Raw genomic sequence first — 18431 nt, forward strand, 5'->3', positions numbered from 1 at the left:
ATCATTCACACGCCTACGCTTTCGGCGTCTATTTTTAATACGTTAAACCAACACCGGGCTCATCTGCCCTGAATGCCTGCCCCCTTGTGGCATCGCACTTGATTATGGGCAGAAAAGACTTTTTTGCTGAGCGCGATGAGATCGCAAAGGAAAGACGTCGTCTACAACGGGAAAGAAACGGTTATGTTCCTGGAGTTCGCAGACAGGAGGATTCAATTCGGGAGAAAGACAAAAGGCTTGCCGAGACCAACAACTTACATCGACAAAACGTGGATCTTTGGCTGAAGTAAGTTTAAGACGCATCTGAAGTGGCAATCCTTCTCATTCATGAGCAACGCTGACTCCTCCTTAGTCTTACTGCAGACCTAGAGAATGGATTTGAATACTACAGGACCTCGTTTGGTTGCCCAGCCCCAAGTCACGAGATGATCAAGGAATTTATCCGCTGGTACATTGGTTCTATTCAAGGCCGACTAAACGAGATTGGACGACCAACGGTAAGAACCGTCGAGGCCTGTGTTGAGCAGTTCTTTGGTGGATTTGAAGAAATTACAAAGACTAAAATCATCCCAGATAATCGAAAAGAAATAAAACCGGTGTATCTATCGTCACTTCCCGCTAAGACCTTATCCTTACAGCCATACTAATTTCAAGATAGTAGATCAAAAAAACCCTAACGGCGGAAGGCATAATAGTAAACCAAAAGAAAGAGAAGCTGAACTTCACAAAACATAGTTTCCTGAGAACGGTCTCGTCTTTGTGGTAGACAGATCATCAAACGTTTATCCCTGGGTAGCTCAAAGTGTGCATCTTGTTCGCTCTTCAACTGTATCTCTTTACTGGAGCAAGAGTCGGATATTTCATTCCTTCCAGCAAGGACAAACATGAAAGAGGTCTTCGATACAAAGTAAGGTTTCTTTACTCCAGCGACGTCGTCTACTACTAACCTCTATTCCAGCACATTGACTTTGTACTATTTCCTTCAACCACGGCCCCTTGGGCGGTGGGATGGCGGGTCAAACAGGTCTGGCTCAAGAATTTAACCGATGTCCACAATACACTGTGTGAGTGGGAAGAGCCCAGTGGCGTACTGTTTTGGTATACTGGGACATTTCCTTTGCTAATCAATACTCTAGATTCGGGATTGGTATCCGGGACAGCAACAGACCGCAATTTGCTCTAGGCTACCTTCCTCTCTCCCTCGCACTAGCACACGGTGCTCTCTGTCGGGTCAACACTGCGGACGATCCAGCACAATTCGATCTCTCAAATGGAGGATTTCCATTGCGATGGAAAGATGAGTACTTGGAAAGCCAGTCCTCAGACATGCCATGGCAGATGGACCCCAAGAGACTCCTTTGACGAAGCAAAAGTTTTGTTCCTGCTTACGCCAAATCTTCGCCCCTGCGAGATACTTTGGTGAAATGGCAACGATCCACTGCATTCGACGAAATCTAGGGACGAAAGTCGAAAGTCAGTCCCTGAAACCACGAAAGAGGCCACAGTACTAAAGTTTGTTATAGGAAGGCATGGTTCTGCACCTGTGTCTCAAATCATGGCGCACCAGGGACCATACACTTTTCCAGAGCATTATAAAGCCCACTGCTCCTCTATAGATACAGTGTCAGCTGTTGTCGACGAGGCGGACCAATCTGATCACATTGAGTACTTCCAAGGCTACGTCCAATTTTATGAGCGCGGCTTGCCGAGCGAATTGCCAGCAGAAGTCAAGAAAAGTATTCTTGAAAAACCAGACATGGTAAGAATGAGAGATCGGATCGACTAGTTTGAGCGAAGTCACGATGCGAACTCATTCGAGCACGAGCAGCTGGAATGCAGGAAGGCGCTAGTTCGACATCGTCTTTCTGAGCTCAAGCAATATCAAAATCGGTGGGTACGGGAGAAAAGAGACCAGAAAATCATCAACCGGGGAAAGGAAGAGCCGGCGCATTTGGAGAATGACATTTGCACACGCGCTCAAATGTTGATTATGCCCGAGGTTGCGCGAATCGCAACAGCCATGTCCTGCACCAAAGAGCTTTCTTTTGACGAAAAACTTCTTTTTGTCCAAGATCTACAGACTCAGTGTGTCCCTGATTTTGATGTGGTATACCTCCCAAATGAAAGCCCAGTTCAAGGTCTCTGTCATGTAAAAGGTTGCCCAAATCAATATCGCAAGGTGAGCGCCCCGATCTGATAATAACCTGGTCGATACTAACTCTATTAGTCTGAGAAAATGTGACAGAAGCGCTCATATTCACGGATGTATTCGGCGCGAGAAAGCTTTTAGCCTTCAAATACCAGATGCGGATGTGCGGTTTTATTACGAGTGCATGGAATGGTGTACCTCAGCTCAGTGGCGGGATCATTGTGATAACCATCTCCAGTCTTGGAAAGCCCAGCATTGCGAAGTAATCATATATCGCCATACCGTCATTCGTCCAGGATACTGCCTCTTTTGCTTATGGGACCCAAATCTCTTTGCGGAAGAACGTCTACGATACTGGCTGCGAAGTGACAACCTGAGGGAACACATTGAAGGGCAGCACTTGGCTAATATACAGCTTGGTCCGACAAAGCCGATATGCGGATGCTCCCAACCCTTCAGCGATGAGCGTGACCTTCGACATCACTTGCACAACGCACATGGGCTCAAGGAAACCATATGGCAAAATCCAAAGCTCCCCAACAAGAGAAAGCGCACTTGCAAGTTGGAAGCCAAAGGATTTCCAACAGATCCACGGGATGATCAATTAGTGACATTACGGTTATATGATCCCAGGAATCCTTAATTTCCACGCATCCACATGAAAGCGGGTTTACACTCCAGAATTCGAAGCAAAATGTACATGGATTGCTGTTGAGCTGTGAGATTAATGGCTTACTCAAGTTTGCACTCCCACCTGAGAGTTATCGCACGATCCTGCACCCATCCCTTAATCCTAGTACAGGAACTAGAGTTCCTAGGAGCCGGGTGGCTCAGACTTATCAGGCTGGGAATATAAATTATAGTACGCCTGATTACTTAAGTTCTTTAGACGTCGGTAGACTGCTACTGGATAACTCTATATTAAGGGTGGTCCGATCATCTTGCGGGGCACTCGTTTAAAGTTAATCTAGACTTCCGTGCGGCAGGTGATCCACAAAGGTTAAATCGGCTGCCGGGACGGGGGACGGCAATGTTCGTTCTTTATTTCAACACTACTTGACGGCGATAGAAGAATATTACTAGGGCAGACATCTTTCGAGACTATATGGCTCGAAAAAAATTGGTTCTATCTGCATCTTCAGAGTGCGAAACCAAAGTCCGATTGTAAGATAAAAGGTTATTGAGTTTCTAGATCAAAAATTGGGATATTTTGTGCACATTTACGGTTAAATTTCCATCCCGACTGAACGTATTCAAGGGATATCAATTGCTGTCCTGGTAGAAGTGGAAATGTCTCTGTACAGAGCTATGACGAAATTGGCCCCTCGGGCCGTCCCAAGAAGACCCGGAACGCGGAGTTTTCGGCGAGTTAGTTTATCCCTTATGTGGCTCAAACGAAATGAATCATCTTCTGTGCTATTATTGATTAAACTCCAGTGCGCAGTCGGCTTTAGCTACTAAAGGGTCTGGGAGTTTGCCGGAAAATGGGTTCTTGACAAATTCATCAATTGTGTTAAGTTGGTAAAGGAGGGGATAAAGATGTTCATCAATTTGTAACCCTTGCTTGTTTAAACTTAGTTTGAGAGAGTCCAGATGGTCCTTGAATCTAGGTTTATTATTTGCCACAATCCTTTGTTCCACTTAACTTAGGAATTTCTCTCACAAAAGAAGGGGACATAGGCTGAGCGAACCACAGGTCTTAGGGTCCCAACGGAACATGTCTACCGGTACAAACCCTCACTACTTTTGTGGTAGCTACCTAGAAGTCTAGATCAACGGTCCAGAATATACTATGAAGAAAATATAACCAAGTTCACAGTTGTTCAATTAGTCAGTCGTAAGAATTTGATGATTCAAGTCTTCATTCGAGCTATCTAGCTAGCTGCAAGAGAAATACGATGGAGAGAGAAAAATAAGAGTGTGTGCGCGAACAACCGATGTATCATATCAGTGACATGAGGTCACATGTTCACAAGCCCACTTAGGTCTTGACAACAACTGACTGTCCCTTGCGTAGACTACTTGAGAAGGACTCAAAAAACCTAACCTACTAAAGCTGTACAATTTCCAGGAAAGTTAAGACAATTTTAGCAGCTACCATCTGCACACCATATATTGGGTTGTGGCCGAGGGTAATGTAGGACCGGAATTCTGAAAACGGAGTTTTAAATTGAAATTTAAGTGTTGTAGAAAACCGCTTCCGTTTGCGTCACTCGTCATATTCTCTAGAATCATAGGATATTAACAAGATGACGGATATCCATGGGAGCTGTTACCACCAAGCACAAAGCCTAAAAAGAGAATATATTATATAGCTATTATAATAACATTATTTCAGACCTAGTCTAGATCTTAAATCGTAGTCTCTAAAACCATAAGATATTAGACAAGATGACGGATATCCATGGAAGCTGTTACCATCAAGCACAAAGCCTTAAAAGAGAATATATTATAGCTATGATAATAATCTAATTCCAGACCTAGTCTAGATCTTAATTCGTAGTCTCTAAAACCATGAGATATTAGAGAAGATGACGGATATCCATAAGAGCTGTTACCACCAAGCACAAAGTCTAAAAAGAGAATATATTATAGCTGTCATAATAACCTCATTTAAGACCTGGTCTAGATGTTAATTCGTAGTACGGTAACCTAAGAGGTGCATAGGACTAGGGGGAGATTATATCTGCAAACGGATATTTCAGCTAATAGCATGATTAGAAGGAGAGGAAGGGAAAATAGTATAAAATAGTATTGGCAATAAATTATAAATATGTCTTTTTGCATCCATATCCATTTCGATTCTAAGTTATATTTCTCCCCTTGAGCATATCACAATAGGTAAGACTTCTACACTCGGTTTTAGCAGATACACCCTTGACATGAATTTAAACAGGTACATTCTACGGATAAACATCGAAAACATCTCTGAAATTCATACTGAACACACATAGCCATCCACAATGAAACTGATCTCTCTGGTTTTTCTGTCTGGCTTTGCGGTATCAGTGTTGGCAAATACAACTGTTCAAATGTCACCGGCACAAGAGCAGCAATGCCGTAAAGGAGGGGGTGTAAAACCTGCCGATTGTTGCGACTATAATGACTGTCCTGGTTGTGGATTTTATCAACGATGCTGCTTCAAGAGCGGTCAGAACCCAGACCCAACTTCAAGAGGATCGTGCGAATGTGGGGTTGACGACTACCCACAAGGATCCTGTTTCTAAGCCGTGCTTTATTTTGTAGGCTAGTAAGTATCGGAGTTGATATTGTTATTATTATTCCATGCACGTTATACTGACAGGAATGTCTGCAATTAGAGGTCATTTAAGCTGGGTATGCCATTCAACATACGCTACCCAAAACAGCCTTTACTGTTGCCTATTTCATGTGTCTTACCTGCGTCCTTGGCTCTTTCAATTTGCAGTTTTTTGGGGGTATATTCTCGGGTTCTATGAGGCTTAAGTGACTGAAGTATGGCAGGGATAGATTATATTTTCATCCGCAGAACTAGGATGGTGCCCAGAACCCAAAGAGGGAAAATTGGAGGAGTGCAGATACAGTTAAGTAGGTAGTTAACTAACTGTTAATGAATTTCTGTTGACAGACCAATAACTTGTTAACTAATAAGGAACATTGTCAAGGACTATGAAGTTATGGTGACAATCAAGTGTGTGGTTGTGAGCGTATTAGATGGTGCCTACGACCGGGCGGAAGGGGGGTTTCGATAAGAATGGCCAGATCAGCCCTAGGAGAGCCAAGATACAAGCACATGTGTATAGTAGCATTTTGTCGCCCAGAAGAGGGGTTAGGCAGCGATCAATTTATAGTGAAAGCCTGGTTTTAATTTGACGGGGTAATACAATCTGTCTCAAAAGACCAATGCCAGCGGGCATATACTAATATCTCGAGGACCAACGTGAATCGAACCTGTAACCCCACCAAACTGGGGACAACCTTTTTATTAGACCCAGAATCCGTATCCAGCTGTCCTAGTTATACGTTCACAACTCTGTATCGATCACGTCTCTCAACTCAGTTGAGGTCTGTTATTATCCTATGCTGTCAGTGCTTCCCTGAAGTAATACAGGTTTCATGCAAAGGTATCAATGCCTAGGACCGCCTATAAGACTAAGAACACCAACGCGCCGTTCTTCAAAGAAGAGGATGACCTGATGGCCTCTAAAACGACTAAAAAAGATGATCTACGTGGGATGATTGGATACCCATGTGGGGTAGTGATTGTATTACGAATACAAATAATCAAATGCACTGAGTCGTGAAACATACCATACCACTAGACCTCCGCAGAGCCCACAAAGCCCAAAGCCCAGCCTGGGCCCCCAAACAGTACAAACATGCCAATTCTTGGCATTTGCATAAGTAATGCAGATTTTCCCAGTATTTTTGAGTATTCCAATTACAGGCTAAGTTCGAATTGGCCGAGTTCTCTTAAGAATTGACTGAATTGACTGATTGATGAGATCGATTGATAAGATATCAAGTGAGATTAAACTATCTACATACTAATATCGCTCATAAAGTTCATCATCAACATGCCTCCTCTTCCTCCCCGATGTACGAACCTAAGACGGTGCAGCTATAGCTATAGCAGTGATGGTAGCATCGTCATCGTTGGAACTATCGTCAATATCAGTCAGATCCTCAGAGCTATCACCCTGCTCTTTAGTATCACTGATCTCTTCAATTTCGAGGTCATCTGCGCCTGACTGCTCATACTTCTCTTCCATCAATACCTGGATGTCATCAGATATCAAGAACTGTTCAAATTCCTTCGCTTCCTGCACCTCAAGGTTAAATCTTGATGTACATAGGTACAGCATCAGCTCTTCGACAGTATGCGGCTTTAAAGAGCCGCGGGGATAGTGGCAGATATCGCGTGCAGTTTTAAACAGACTTTCTACCCCAGCGCCCGTTGCCGGGATTGCGAGTACATCCCTTGCAAGTGCAGTAATAGCCGGGAAACGGAATTCATCCTCTCTCCAGAAGGAGAGAGGCTCAAAATCAGTCACATCTAATTAAAATTAGTAATAAGTCAATTGATGAATATAGTGATGAACTTACTGCCGTCGAGATACTACGTCAACTCATCCACAACTACACTTGCTGTTGCTTTGGAGAGAGATTTTTGGCTTCGAACTAGGTCATAAAGGAATGATTTGGTGTCGATCCGGAAGAAGACTCGTGCGGGCCTTGAGCATTGGCATTGGTAAAACGTTGCTGGATAGGAGTGAGGGCACCACGGAATGCGACACGGTACTGATCGCGTAATCCTTTGGCTTCGGACCAATCATCAGAAAGGAAGAACTGGAATCTACTATCTGGCGATATCATTGTACACAGTGCATAGATATGCCCCCGCATATGGTCCGTCTCTTTGAAGTGGTCGCGCAATTTTGCATGGCTAGCCTCGAGAGAGATGAGCATCTGTTTCTTCCAAACGACACGCTTTCGCTGTAACTGTATCTTTGATCGTTCAATGTGTTCAAAGAGCAAGTTATAGATCTGTAATACAAGATGCGATGTCACATCGCGCGTCTTTGAAAGGGAAAGGGTATAATCAAAGAACGGCTTTGTGAGGCAAAGAAGGTAGTCGATCTGGCGCCACTGATCATCATCAAGTGCGAGCTCTAGATAGTTGTAGTCTTCACAGAATGTGACAATAAAAGAACGGATCCTCTTTGCTCGGCGAAGCATAAGAAACGTTGAATTGCATTGAACCTTAACATCCTGGACTAGTATTAGCCCTAGGGCTGGAAGTTGAAGCTTTAGGAATGGCTCCCGGCGCTGAGGACTAGCCCAGATGAAGACTGTAAGATCTCGTATTCTTTGTAAGGTATACGGTATCTCCCGGTTGTTAGATTGTGCGTTCGCCTTGGCTAGGGTCATCTGACGCTCTGACCATTGAGTCTCGGCATGTTGGTTTTTGGGACTGCTTTTAAACGATCAAGCAGTCGGTCCAAACTCAATTGGATCACATGGGCAAGGCAGGGGATACGGATAACGTTGAAACCACTAGCTAAAGACTGTTGTAGTGAATCAACTAGGGTCTTGTTATTCGATGCGTTATCGGTCGTTACTCCAAAGATTCGGTCCTGAATTCCATGCTCAGTGAGAGACTTTATAAGAACGGCACTTAGGTTTGCACCTGTATGCGGTCCCATAAAGGGGCTTAAAGCCGAGTAGCACCTCGCGGTACACCCAGTCGGCGTCGATAAAATAGCCAGTGATAGCCATAAACGCCTGCCCAAATGGAGATGTCCAACAGTCTAGTGCAACCGAGACCTTCGCATGCTCTGGTAGCATCTTGAGCGTATCCTGCTGACGCTCTTTGACAAGAGTAGACAACCGATGTCGAATTGTATCAGCGGAGGGTACGGTTGGAGGGCTTAAAGCTGGAGCGGACGCCGATTGTGTGATCAGGCGGCGAAAGGCTGGATTTTCGATAAATTGGAACGGCAGCCGGTTAGTAGTGATGAACTGTAGGAGTTGATCGTTCCAGGCCTCTTGCGAGAAGGGTTGACCGTCGGTATCGGCGTCGCACTAGGTAAAGCTCACTTATTAGTATTGCTCTAATATAATACACCTTAACATACCGCTGTTCGAAGAAACCTTGTTATATGCCTTTGCCGGCGTCCACTTGAGGCCTTTTGGCAGGCTGAAGTCTGAAGATGACGGGTAATAGTCGTCGTGCCATGACGACCAACCCTACCATTCGCATCCTCCCTGTAGCATAAGGGTGCTCACGAATCGTATCGCAACGCTTACACATAACCTTTGGGCTCCCGTTGCCCACATGCGCTACTTGCTCAAACTGTTTCCAGGTCTCCAAAGTGGACCCATGTTGGGATTCCTAAGCGATATTACTGTTGTTAGATCCATAGTCAGTCTCCAACCACCAGTCGGCCCAATCTCTATGATTAATCGCGCCGTAAAGAAAGAATTGGCCTTTCCTACCAGGACTGACACGTTGGAAGCGTTCGAGAGGATCCGGAGCGATCGACGAAGGAATAGACGGCTGAACAAACGAGAAGCCATCTACCTGCTGAGAGATAGACGGGGTAGCTGGGTAATTGGAAGGTATAATAAACGAGAAGTCGTCGGCCCAGAAATTGAATCGAATGTATTTCACTGCGAAGGTTCAACCTCGGTTTGCTGGCTTTGCGACATGGTTAGTGATAGTTAATTGGTAGTGAATTCAAAGTAGTATAGTAGGAAGGGCTTTAAGGAATCAATAAGAAAGAAGGGAGATACAACTGCCAGTGCTGTGAAGGGCTACAGTCGAATTGATTCAATTGGACGGTGTCTGCATGCTGTTTACATAGATCTTAGGGAACTGTAAACAAAGGGGCGGTCAACTATAGTATATAGTGTCAGAACAGGATGCAACTGGCCAATCAGGAAAATTGGAGAACTCTGTCTTGTTATTATGTAGCTAAACTATCAATTTATAACTACGTGTAGAATACATGACTAATGGGCAAGCTGACTTATCCATAATAGTGGAGACTTCTCAGGAATTCATCCTGACACACCCCCTCATCGGGAGGAGTCTCTGGTCTTGATGACCCAAAATTGCCTGAGAACCACCCGATTCCTCCATTTCTGCTGTTTCTACAAAACAGCCTCTGTTTTCTGCGAATGAAAAAGGCGATATTTAGCAAGCTGCAATACAAAAAACTGGGGTCCACCTATAGGTAGGCATATATTTACGATATACTATAGAGCAGCTTGATCTACATAGTAACGTCCAGAAGAGATATTTGTCGGGTTTAATCGAGCACAAATCACTAGGCAGGATTCTAAGATAACAAATGTTCCATGTTATACGATGTTGGAGCTGCAAATTCGAAGTTTTTGTTTCGCTTTTCATCTAATGCTGATCTGCAGAGTCGTCAACTATCACAAAATCACGCAAGTTTCATTACGAAAAGGGTGAGACTCTGTCGAAAAAGACACATTTCAAGAATACAGAAGTTGCTACGGGGGAAAGTAAAAGGATTACGACGTTATTTTCCCTAGCTTGTCTCGGTTTAATCAAAAGATACCTTGAAATGAGTCCAGAATTAGATTGGGGTGGATCCTGAATTAGCCTTCATCATGATGATCATTCACATTATATCAAGATCGACTCCAATAGTCAAGCTTACGATTAAAGAATAGAGTGGACCGGAATGACCATCCGAGAAATACTAATCCTCTGAAAAGTTCTGAACATTTGAAACAAAATCTGGTTATAACATGCATATCCAGTGATATCTCCGTTCTCGAAGTGCGTACGAAGTACATAGTCCGTGAAGTAAAAACAACTGGCTCTATTTTTGGATAACCTACTGTATGCAATCTGCATAGCCCCCAGACTTTTTTTGAATGGTCATCCATGGTTGGATAGAGCACCCGGAAGTGGGTTCATCAGAGACATGCGGGCAAACCTGTTATGCAGGGTCCATTTACCCGCATCGCACTGCGTACGGATAATAGGCGAGACACGGGTAGCGACGATCCTATCAGTTAATATTCATTTCGCCGAAGTTGCACCGCCATGCTGTTTAGTTGCCACCGGCCGCGCAAAAGCCCAACGCAAAATATGACCATTTTGAGTGAATGGGGCTACTAATCATGCGGGGAAGTAACAAAAGAAAAGATACAGAGCCAAATCCCAGGAGTGTAAGTGAAATGGGCCAGTTGAGTGTGTCTTCACGATGATTGCAACCAAATACTGTATGTACAAAGAGGTCGAGGATAGACCCGCCTAAACCTCGGCATGATTTCAAGTGGGACCGCTGAGGATAGTTGTCTGAGACAATTGTAGCCTGATGCAATATTGAGACATTCGCCATGCCAAGTTCAAGTATCCCCACCCCTCGTGCAGATAATCAATAGGCAAGTGCCAGTGGGCATGACTAGCCTGCAGACGCGGAGATGCCGCTTCCAGTTTTAGGGCATCTTCCAGGTTTAGGGCATCTTCCAGCTGCTTCCAAAAAACAGGACTACCTGTAGAAAACAAGGCAAGAAACATATAAAAAGAACCCAAGTCCCCAGCCACAGAGGAGCAATTATCAACCAAATCTTCTGTTCTTCTCACATCCAGACTTTCGCTTCACCGTTCTCCATATAACTATTTTCATAATGCAGATCGGAAACATTCTGTTTGCTGCCTCCGTTGCAGCGACCGCTTCTGCTCTTCCCAGCACCCAATCCGAGACTTTCAACGTCGTATCTATCCACTCAGGCTCTGATGTGCAATATGACGGCTTCAATGCCGCCAAGAGCAGCATTCTAGCTGGCCTCAAGTCTCAAGGTGCCAGCTGCGCACGCCCCAAGGATCAGGATGCCACCTTCTACATCAAAGATGGAGCTCTTTATCTTTATGCTGCATCCGCCACACCTCAAGAGATCTACGTCGATCGCTCTGGCATGGGTAAGTTCTGAGGCAATCTCCAAGGCAATTTCTATGGGGATATTATGCTAATGCTATTGTGACAAACAGGCCAGGGTAAGATTGGATACACCACCGGTGCTCAACCTGCGCCCAAGAACTCCGAGCGTAAAGGCTGGGCGATCAAGAATGATCATTTGCAATTCGCCGGCAATGACCTGATTGCCTGCCCCAATAGCATTGATGGTGCTTGGTCTATTTGGGCATCAGCTGGAGTCGCGAACCCTGGTGGCAACAAGGACTGTGTTGGCATTGCCGCTCGCATCGAGAAAACTTCCAAGCCTAACAGCTGCCTCTACACTGAGTAGTTCCAGCGACTACCATAAAATGATCGGTGGATGTAATGCCAAGTTAAATTGCATCCATTGTGTCGGCTTAGAAATCCCCAGAGCTTATATGTTGGCGAAAGCTTCAATACATGTAATAATATCAATTTTCATTAGAAATATCTAATGTTCCAATGTAATGCAGTCATTTAAATATTCATGATCAAACTTTCAATGTATTACCGAGTATATCCAGCATTTCAGTTCTTTGGAGTTATCCCAGATACCACTCAGCTTCCAACACTATTCAAGAATATCACCAGCTCCCAGCCCCTGATCCCCCATCCTGCTGACCAGATCATACCACAGTCGGATCTGTATATGAAAAGCGTCAGAAAGAGGGTCAGACAGCCATCATCAAGCTATGCAGCACTCTCATCCGAGCGATCAAAACAAATCCCAAATGGGAATGACCTTCCACTGAAAATTTCCCAAACCTCGCACTCTGAATTGCGACAGGGGAGGCGTGGGGCCTTGGCTTTTACGTTGGCACTAGAGGATATGTGTGTATTATCCATCAACAGGTGTACAATCCCATCGGTGGCTGGCCGTCAAACTATCTAAATTACTGGATAAAAGATAGCGCTGGCATCTACACATGTACATCATGATCCAGGAAGAATATAGCACTATAAGCGTGAGAGTCGCAAGCACTTGTTTAAAAAGAGTTTTATCACGCAATTTGTGACCTTGGTACTGGGATAGTTGCTTCGCAGGATGGCATCGGATCTTTTAGGAAAGATGACCAGAATAAAGATGTTCGAAATGGCTATTTCAAGCTCTTTGCTAATAAAAAGTTTCTGGTGCTATCAAAAATTAAATCAAACTCCGCTAGACACAATCCCGGTGCCATGAAGATATCAAATCATCAATCTAACTCCACCGATGTTTCTTTGCATTGTCTGGGCTTCCTGGGTTTCATCCAGATGCCCTATGAGCCGTACCATGCAAATAATCGTCCGTATCATCAACACCAAAGCCTTGACCCTTACAAGAAATGATAGGCTTAGCCACCTTTGCCTGTTCACCCGCTTAGCTGCCGCCTTTGCTGCACTCTGTTTTCTGCTTGTTCCGAAGCTTAGTACCGTCACTTCTTAGCATCGTCGTCTAGCGCCTTATTTAATTCTTTCTGGTAGTCCTCCTGGGCCTTTCTCAGATCTTTCTGCAAGTCTTCCATGTCTTTCCGCAGATCCTTCATCTTATGGTTTGAGGGACCCTGCTGCATGCGCTGGGAAACACGGTTAATCTTGTCCTGAAGCTCTTCAACATCGTCCTGTTTTTCCCGCACAGACTTTTTATTGTGACGCAACTGGTTCAGTGGATAGAATTGACTCGGCGGATATGCACCTTGCGGGGGATATTGTTGATATGGGCCCTGAGGAGGATATTGTTGATATGGACCCGCTTGCGGGTATGGCTGCTGAGGGTATTGCTGCGGGTAGGCACCGCCCTGGGGAGGAAGGTTCTGTTCACTCTGCTGCTGGTGCTTCTTGTAGGCGTCTTGAGCAATGGAACCAGCAATCGCACCACCGATGGTTCCGAGGAAGCCGTGGTTGGCCTTGTGGCCAGCGAAACCACCGACAGCACCACCGGCGAGGGCACCGCCAAGACCGCGTTCATCGGCCTGGGCTTGACCAGGGGCGGTCTGTTGCTGCTGCCCGTTGTAAGGCTGGGGGTACTGAGGCTGAGGTTGAGGGTACTGATTCTGAGACTCCGGGTACTGTTGCGGATATGATTGCTGATACCCTTGGGGTTGGCCTTGGGGAGGCGGAGACCCAGGGTAGCCAGACCCATTTTGAGGGGCAGTTCCGTAGTATTCTGAATTCATGATTACTAGTAGGGATCGAGAAGGTTCAAGGTAGAATGTTGAAAAGTAACGGATGCTGAGTCGTCCATCACAGTCCTTAGCAGGGGAGCAACTTCCTTTAAATATTTAAATGTAAGAGCCCACACTAGGAAGAAAACGTCAGCTGGGATTGCTTAGTTCTTCTTTTCTTTCCTCATTGGGCCACGTTCGTTTTAGCCCCCATGTATTGATCAACTCCGCCCTCAATTTGGCCCCTGCGTCTGCCTTGTGGCGTCGCGTCTCATCCATGGCTGTGTCTGTACTTTTTTTATTATTCGGGAATTTCGTCTATATTAATGTAGTGCATCGGAGAAAGGTCTAACTTGAAGTCAATGGATTATCTCTATGAGGTATCTACTCTATAAATAGAAACCCCAGCCACAAACGTATGTAGTAGAATCACATGATGTCGATCTCTGACAACGCCCCACATCACCACGCTGTAGTCAACTTGAAACCTACCACGAGAATTACATTTTAATTAGTGAATAGCATCGATCAACTGAGATCAGAGATTATGTTTGAGACGCACAGTATGGATGTTAAAATGAAGAAGCTGGTGGGTTGTTGATATCGTAAGATTACTTATTGATTGGCAATTTTGGCAATTTCAATTGTTCTTTATTATTTCTTTCGTATCTACTAGTTCTACGGTGCCTGCATTATCATTGCAAAAAGGCAAAATAATATCAGGTAAATAGAGTATCATCATCATTATCACACCAAAAAATGAGAAGAGAGAAAACATGATATCACAAAACACAACCTCTATTTCTCTGCCTTTTTGTTCTCCATGTCAGCCACAAACATAGATTCGACAGCTTTGAGACCGGCCTCCTCGCCCTTCTTCGAAGCTTCAGCATCATCACCCGCGACAGCCTGGTCGAGAGCCAACTTCGTCTGCCCAAGAGCATATATCTGTTCCTCAATAGTACCACTAGTAACGAATCGGAAGATCTCCACGTCACGAGTCTGACCAACACGATGGGCACGATTCTCAGCTTGAACATCCTCTTGAGGATTGAAGGACGAGTCAAAGATAATGACCTTGTTGGCGCATGCAAGGTTGATACCAGCACCACCCGCTTTGGTGGAAAGGAGGAAGACAGGGATTTCTTCACGCTCGTAAAAGGCGTCCAGGATTGATTGACGGTCTTCGACGTTTGTGCGACCATCTAGTCGGACGAATTCAATGCGCAGAGTCTCAAGGACGTGTTCCAGGATGTCCATGACCAAGGTGAATTGGGAGAAAATGAGGGTTCGGTCTCCGTTTGCAATGAACTTGAGGAGAAGCTCACGGAGCTGGTCGATTTTACCTGAGTCCATCCATTCGTCATTCTTCAGCTTGAACTTTCCGAGCGAACTGGGATTTGCGGAACATAAGGAATGACATTCAAAGTCATTGTAATTCTCTAGTTCGGTGTATATGGTGTCTGGGTCAGAGAGTGACCATTGTGGTTCCTTTAAGCATGCCTTGGACATTTTGCGGAGTGTCTCCTGGTCATAATGGCGACGAGCGAGAAGAGGATGAATTGCGGCTTGTCGGAGCTTCATAAGGATATTGGCGGACTTGGACCCGGTCTTCTTACCAGCAGCACGGTCTGCTAATAGCTGACGAACTTGCTCCTGTTCATGTTCGTAAATCTCAATTTGAGAACTTTTCATTGCACAGTATTTGACATATGAGTGTTTAGCAGGTAGGTCAATGACTTGGTGCTTCTTGCGACGAAGCACAAATGGCTTCAGCATCGATTTGGCTCGTTCGATACGTTGAACGGATAGCAGTGCTGCATGGGAGTCATCGGAAGTCTTGGCTTTATTTGAGAAAACAGCTTGCAAATCTTCTTTGTGCTCATTGAAGACCCCGGGTAAAATAAATCCAAGTAAAGAGGCCAGTTCTTGCAGGTTATTTTGAAGAGGTGTACCTGTTAGGAGTAGACGGAATTTGGCACGAATCCGAACAAGTTTATCGTATAGTTGCGATTGATGATTTTTCAACATATGTCCTTCATCATACACACAGGCTGTGAAATCTTGATCTCTCAGGAATTTCGCATCGAGCTTGCCACGAGCAATTGTGTAAGTGGTGATTACTACATTGATGTTATCGCGATTATCCTCGATCTGTTCTCTGAGCTCGGCACGCTCATTCTGTCCAGCATAATAGGGTATCACTGAAAGAGCCGGGCAGAACTTCTGGAATTCTCGCAGCCAGTTCTCGATGGTTGAGGACGGTACGACAATAAGATGAGGCCCCTTGATACCAATCTCATACAGATGTGCAAGGAAAGCAATAACCTGACAGGTCTTACCAAGACCCATATCATCTGCCAGGATACAGCTTAATTTCTTCTGGAATAGCAGGGCCAGCCAGTTGATTCCCACAACCTGATAATCCTTCATCACTAAGTCATCTGCCATTATGGACGGTTGTGAAATGAAGCCTGAGTTCGTCTTGGACTTGCGGGAAGTGGTCACTGGGCCTTCGTCGTCTGAATCATTTCCGGACGGGTGGTTCGATGAAGGAGTAGCAATTCCAGAATCATGAGCATTGGCTTTATTCATCGAAACCAGATCAAAATCACCATCAGCTTTTCCAAACATATCAACACCCCATTTCTTCATCTCTGTAGCAACTGGCTTTCCAAGTGCTTCACACTCCGCCACAAGAGAATCAATCGCCAAATATCCGTTCCACATTTCTGTACACTTTTCAACAATTCTTTGGCCGATTGGGACAGGGGCTTTTCGTGGCTTGCCCTTAGGCTTAGGCTTGGACGGATCAACTGGAGTGGGAACAGCCCGAACATCGTCGAGCGAATGAAAGGGACGAAATGAAATTATATGGCTGGCTGTGTCCTCTGGAACAGACACGATATCGGCAAGATCACGAGCGTTGCAAGTGTTAAAGAATTTCAGGACCTTGGAACTCAAAGCATCAAGAGTATGGTCTTGTACTCGTACGTCTGAATCGTCTGAATCCGACATGGCTGCTTCAATGGACTCAGAGCGAGAGAGTGAACGATCTCGACGGCCCTTTTGAAGACGGCCCGCCTTTTTCTTGGGCTGGCTGTCGTTATCGGAATCGATAGTAATTGGGGCTATAGATGAATTTTCACGGCTTCTCGGGCCACGCATTAGTCGACGGCCGGGCTTAACATCTTCAGCTGGGCCTTGATTCCGGGAAGTTTGCAAGTTTCGTGCCGTCCATTTATCGTGGATCGTACCGCGGGCTTTGATCTGTTGCTTGGCCATCGGGGCTGCTGGGGCAGGTGTGGATGCAGCACTCAGCTCATCGTCAGATGAATTAATGAGAATTGGGGAACCGTTTTTTGTTAAGGCTTGATGATCAGAAAGGTGATCCAAAGCGTTGTCGTAATTTCCGTTCATGAGTATGAGGGCTGACACGCATTCGTCGACAGACTTGTTGGGCATAACGCTCAGCATGCGCTCAACTTTGACACGAACCCGGTAATCGTCAATGGCCTGCACATCCAATACCTTGTCGGTCACAGGTAAGGCGCGGGAGGGCGCAACCTGTCTAAATTTTTTAATTGCAACGCCCTTTTGTCCATTGGGGCTCATTTGATCTGCTGAGCGCTTGACTCCATTGATGGATGGGTCGTAGATTGCTGATGCTGTGATTTCTTTAAACCTATCCATTGCGCCATTGGCACGTACCGGCGACTCAGAAACCTTCTCAGGGCTCCGGGTCTTCTCGAACATGGAGGGTTTTATGTCGGTGGATCTAATAGTGTAATTGGATTCTTCGTCTGATGAACCTCCTCGGTAGGTAGGAGCATCGTCGAGATCAATGACGGGTCGTTTAGCCGGACGGGCGGCGTTCGCAGGGGGACGGAATTGAGTACCAGACGGCGCCATAAGTGAGGATAATAAACCACCGCGGCGTGGAGGTGAAGTTGCAGGGGCAGTGGGTGAGGACTGGGCGACTTGAATGATGGAGCCCCGTGAATTTGAATGTGGATTCGGCATTTCGACAAGCTGTGTGGGTTGCGTGAACCTTTGGGAGGGGGTAAGTGAAGGATGCGCGAGCGGGACTGTGGCAATGGTGTCGTAGTCGCCGTCGTCTTCTGGAGTATCTGGGGCTACGGGCTCTGTAGCCTTTTTGGCCCGAATGGGAGTGTCTGGCACAGTATCATACATGGCAACCCTTTTCTCTCTTTGTGTTGTTTATCTGAATCAAGGCCCACCTCCCTGGAATCTGCAGATCAGGAATCTAGGATCCGATCGACGTCCTGCGGCCGGCCAAGATACAGGAGAAATTCCAGCGGAGCTTCTGGACGAGTAAACCACCACGGTTAGAAGGGAGTGACGCGTATTAAACAAAATGAAGAAGGAGATGTAAATAAGGAAGCACCAAAGCAAAGAAAAATGCAAGCAGAGTCTCGTGTAATGTGCTCTGCGCAGCCAAATTTGCCTTCATGTAAAAAAAGGAAAATGTGATAACTCCGGCGCGGCAAAACCAGCTTCCGGTCCCGCATCTCCAAGAGCCACCAGATCACAGTCTCCAACAACAATAGAAAACATCGCTCCGAACCCGCCAACTATATGTACAATTATGTACAACTTGGAAACCTAGATTACTGCATGGATTATCCCTGGTGGATGCCCACGAGAAATCGTAAAAGG

The 18431-nt window shown here is 45.5% G+C and overlaps 7 protein-coding genes across 7 annotated transcripts; 4 read left to right on the forward strand and 3 right to left on the reverse strand.

Annotated features, from left to right (window-relative positions):
- Positions 1–104: 104 nt before the first annotated feature.
- Positions 105–1362, forward strand: N7478_009238 (uncharacterized protein; the record flags this gene model as incomplete). Its single annotated transcript, XM_056925452.1, has 4 exons — positions 105–286; positions 353–497; positions 959–1068; positions 1137–1362. 4 exons carry the CDS (start codon positions 105–107, stop codon positions 1360–1362), a joined length of 663 nt encoding a protein of 220 aa, XP_056778178.1.
- Positions 1363–1555: 193 nt separating this feature from the next.
- Positions 1556–2197, forward strand: N7478_009239 (uncharacterized protein; the record flags this gene model as incomplete). The annotated part of the gene is made up of 2 exons (XM_056925453.1): positions 1556–1759; positions 1787–2197. The coding sequence occupies 2 exons, from the start codon at positions 1556–1558 to the stop codon at positions 2195–2197; spliced, it is 615 nt and encodes a 204-aa protein (XP_056778179.1).
- A 3054-nt stretch (positions 2198–5251) lies between these two features.
- Positions 5252–5880, forward strand: N7478_009240 (uncharacterized protein; the record flags this gene model as incomplete). The annotated part of the gene is made up of 2 exons (XM_056925454.1): positions 5252–5391; positions 5781–5880. The coding sequence occupies 2 exons, from the start codon at positions 5252–5254 to the stop codon at positions 5878–5880; spliced, it is 240 nt and encodes a 79-aa protein (XP_056778180.1).
- Positions 5881–6735: 855 nt separating this feature from the next.
- On the reverse strand, positions 6736–9208 carry N7478_009241 (uncharacterized protein; the record flags this gene model as incomplete). Its single annotated transcript, XM_056925455.1, has 6 exons — positions 6736–7184; positions 7411–8105; positions 8319–8713; positions 8767–8768; positions 8939–9023; positions 9128–9208. 6 exons carry the CDS (start codon positions 9206–9208, stop codon positions 6736–6738), a joined length of 1707 nt encoding a protein of 568 aa, XP_056778181.1.
- A 2091-nt stretch (positions 9209–11299) lies between these two features.
- Positions 11300–11917, forward strand: aspf34 (cell wall protein PhiA; the record flags this gene model as incomplete). Its single annotated transcript, XM_056925456.1, has 2 exons — positions 11300–11591; positions 11661–11917. 2 exons carry the CDS (start codon positions 11300–11302, stop codon positions 11915–11917), a joined length of 549 nt encoding a protein of 182 aa, XP_056778182.1.
- A 1105-nt stretch (positions 11918–13022) lies between these two features.
- N7478_009243 (uncharacterized protein) lies at positions 13023–13763 on the reverse strand (the record flags this gene model as incomplete). The annotated part of the gene is made up of 1 exon (XM_056925457.1): positions 13023–13763. The coding sequence occupies one exon, from the start codon at positions 13761–13763 to the stop codon at positions 13023–13025; it is 741 nt and encodes a 246-aa protein (XP_056778183.1).
- Positions 13764–14549: 786 nt separating this feature from the next.
- On the reverse strand, positions 14550–17945 carry N7478_009244 (DEAD/DEAH box helicase; the record flags this gene model as incomplete). Its single annotated transcript, XM_056925458.1, has 1 exon — positions 14550–17945. The coding sequence occupies one exon, from the start codon at positions 17943–17945 to the stop codon at positions 14550–14552; it is 3396 nt and encodes a 1131-aa protein (XP_056778184.1).
- Between the last annotated feature and the right edge of the window lie 486 nt (positions 17946–18431).

Source organism: Penicillium angulare (genome assembly GCF_028827245.1).
Source record: "Penicillium angulare strain IBT 27051 chromosome Unknown utg000005l_segment0_segment0, whole genome shotgun sequence".
In the NCBI taxonomy this organism is placed as follows: domain Eukaryota; kingdom Fungi; phylum Ascomycota; class Eurotiomycetes; order Eurotiales; family Aspergillaceae; genus Penicillium; species Penicillium angulare.